This window comes from Arachis ipaensis, chromosome B8 (genome assembly GCF_059453495.1).
Source record: "Arachis ipaensis isolate K30076 ecotype BB chromosome B8, ASM5945349v1, whole genome shotgun sequence".
In the NCBI taxonomy this organism is placed as follows: Eukaryota; Viridiplantae; Streptophyta; class Magnoliopsida; order Fabales; family Fabaceae; genus Arachis; species Arachis ipaensis.
This window is the reverse complement of record NC_142443.1, coordinates 133,497,334-133,499,656: the sequence shown is the minus strand read 5'-3', so window position 1 is coordinate 133,499,656 and position 2,323 is coordinate 133,497,334. Positions and strand designations below refer to the sequence as shown.

The following is a 2,323-nucleotide window of genomic DNA, read 5'->3' as shown; positions in this document are numbered from 1 at the left end:
TCACAGCCTTGCATACATCCCCTCTAATCCTGCTCCAATAGAACTGATAAAATTTTGCGGTGAATCCGTCGTTTCCTGGGCGGCTTCTGCATTAATGGAAAATGCAGCCCTTTTAATTTCATCATCTGAGACTGGTTTAGTTAGACTCCTATTCATTTCAGAAGAAACTTTGACTCTAAGTTTGGTGAAAAATTGAGAGGGATCTTCTGGATTATTGCTTTCAAATAGATCAACAAAAAACCTCTGTGCCCTGTTGCCAATTGCCTCGGGTGTGGTGCACCAATTCCCCTCTTCATCCTCTAATTTCCATATCTTGTTTCTTCTGTTTCTGGACTGGTTTTTTGCATGAAAAAATTTGGTATTTTGATCTCCCCATTTTAGCCAGCTCACTCTTGATTTTTCTTTCCAGTAGCGTTCCTCACTAATGTGGGCGGCAGCTAGTTCATCTTCTAATAATAGAATCTGTTTTTTGTCTGCTATTGTTGGGTCTGCCTTGGCCACTGATAATAGCGCTTTCAGCTCATCTATCTTCTTTTTAGAGTTACTTGTTCCAGCTGATTGCCATTTAACTAGTTCATGTCTGCACTTTTTTAATTTCTGAAATAGTTGGTACATTGATGAACCTGGAAAAGAAGTCAGCAATGTCTCAGATACAATTTTATCAACCTCTGCCATTCCACACCATCTCTCTTGAAATCTGAAGCGCCTCTTGCCCTTATGTGTTGTCTGGTTAGTGCACATCAAGAGCGGTCTGTGGTTTGATCCTGTGTCTTCTAAGTAAGTGACATTGGCCCAAGGATACTCCTCTCTTAGTTTAGAAGATAGGAGTCCTCGGTCTAGTTTTTCTCGAATAGCACTATCTTGGCAACTTCGGTTCCACCAGGTAAACTTATCACCATTAAAACCCATATCTATCAATTGTCCTCTGTTGATAAAGTCTTGGAAAGATTGGATTGATTGAGCTGATTTCTCCCTTCCTCCCTGTTTTTCTTGATTAGAAAAAATTGCATTGAAATCACCAATTATTAAGTGCCGTTCTCCCCTATTCTCCATAAGATTTAGCAGCACCTCATATTGGTTATTGCGAATGTGATCAGAGCTGTGTAAATGTACTGCAAAGACTTCCCAAATCAGCTGTCTTTCTTGATCCTCTATGGAAAAAAGGATGAAAAACTCCTCAGCTTTTACCACTTCCACCTTTACACCCTCTTTCTATGCAAGCGCTAGTCCACTAGCCGTTTCATTAGGATTCACAATGAAGATTTTCTGATAACCACAATTTCTCAACTGTCTTTCAACATAAGAGGGTTGTTGTTTAGTTTCACACAAAAACAACACCTCTGGGGAATGGAAATCCTTAATCCCTTTGATGTTGTGAACTGTCAGGGGTTTTCTCAAACCCCGACAATTCCACATGAGCATCTTCATGGCCCTTGGGGTGCCGCTTTTGGGATGGCACCCTGTAGCCCTTCAGAAACCTCAATTGCATAACCAGTTCCTTCATGGTCTGTCACCTTTTCTCTTTGCTCAGAGCTCCTTTTTACTCCAATGATTGGTTCGATAGAATCCCTCACCTTCGTCCTTCTTGCTAGCTGTTTGATTTTCTGTTTCTTCTTGCACCTTTCTGAACTTTCATCATTGGTTCCCAGTTGAAAGCCTCCTATTTCTCCTATATTTAGCTCTCCCCCAATTCCTCCTACGCTCTGGTTAGCTTCAGTACCAGATAGCAGTGGTAGATTTTTCATGTTATGATTCTGCTTTGTGGTGTTATAGGAATTGTGTATAGGTGGTAGGTTTGTGTGTTCTTTTGGGGCTATGTTATTGTGAGAGAAAGGAGTATATTTTGGGTTGGATAATAATAGTTGAGAAAAACTCTTCAATAGGCTCACTGGTGTAGGCTTACTATCTGGGTGAATTGACCTGACTTCCTTTCTTCTATGATTAGGGTAGGCATTCTCCTTAGTTTCATCAATTCTCCAGCCAAGTTGATCTGCCCTTAACTCCTTATTCCATCTTTCTTCCACTTCCTGGTTTATTTCTGAGATCTCCAAATAATTAGCACAGTTTCTAGTTTCATGTCCAATGTGTCCACAGAAGCCACAGTAAATCCCAATTTTCTCGTACTTCAGCATGATTTCAAACATAATTTTGTCAGGGCTTGATACCTTAATTAACTGTCGAAGAGTTCTGGTTACATCTAAGTTGACTCTCACTTTCATAATCCTATCCTCCTTCCCTCTCATCAAGAAGGAATCCACCTCCACTACCTCCCCCAATCTCTGCCCTATCCTCATCGCTGCTGTTCTGGTTTTGCAAAATTTTG

General features: G+C 40.7%; 1 protein-coding gene across 1 annotated transcript; it reads right to left on the bottom strand.

The window, feature by feature from the left end:
* LOC148549920 (uncharacterized) lies at positions 1-909 on the bottom strand. Its single transcript, XM_088495852.1, has one exon. The coding sequence runs from the start codon at positions 907-909 to the stop codon at positions 1-3; it is 909 nt and encodes a 302-aa protein (XP_088351978.1).
* Positions 910-2,323: the final 1,414 nt, after the last annotated feature.

Excerpts from the sequence above, each read along its gene's own strand:
- LOC148549920 (XM_088495852.1), bottom strand. The coding sequence starts at position 909 with ATGGGTTTTAATGGTGATAAGTTTACCTGGTGGAACCGAAGTTGCCAA.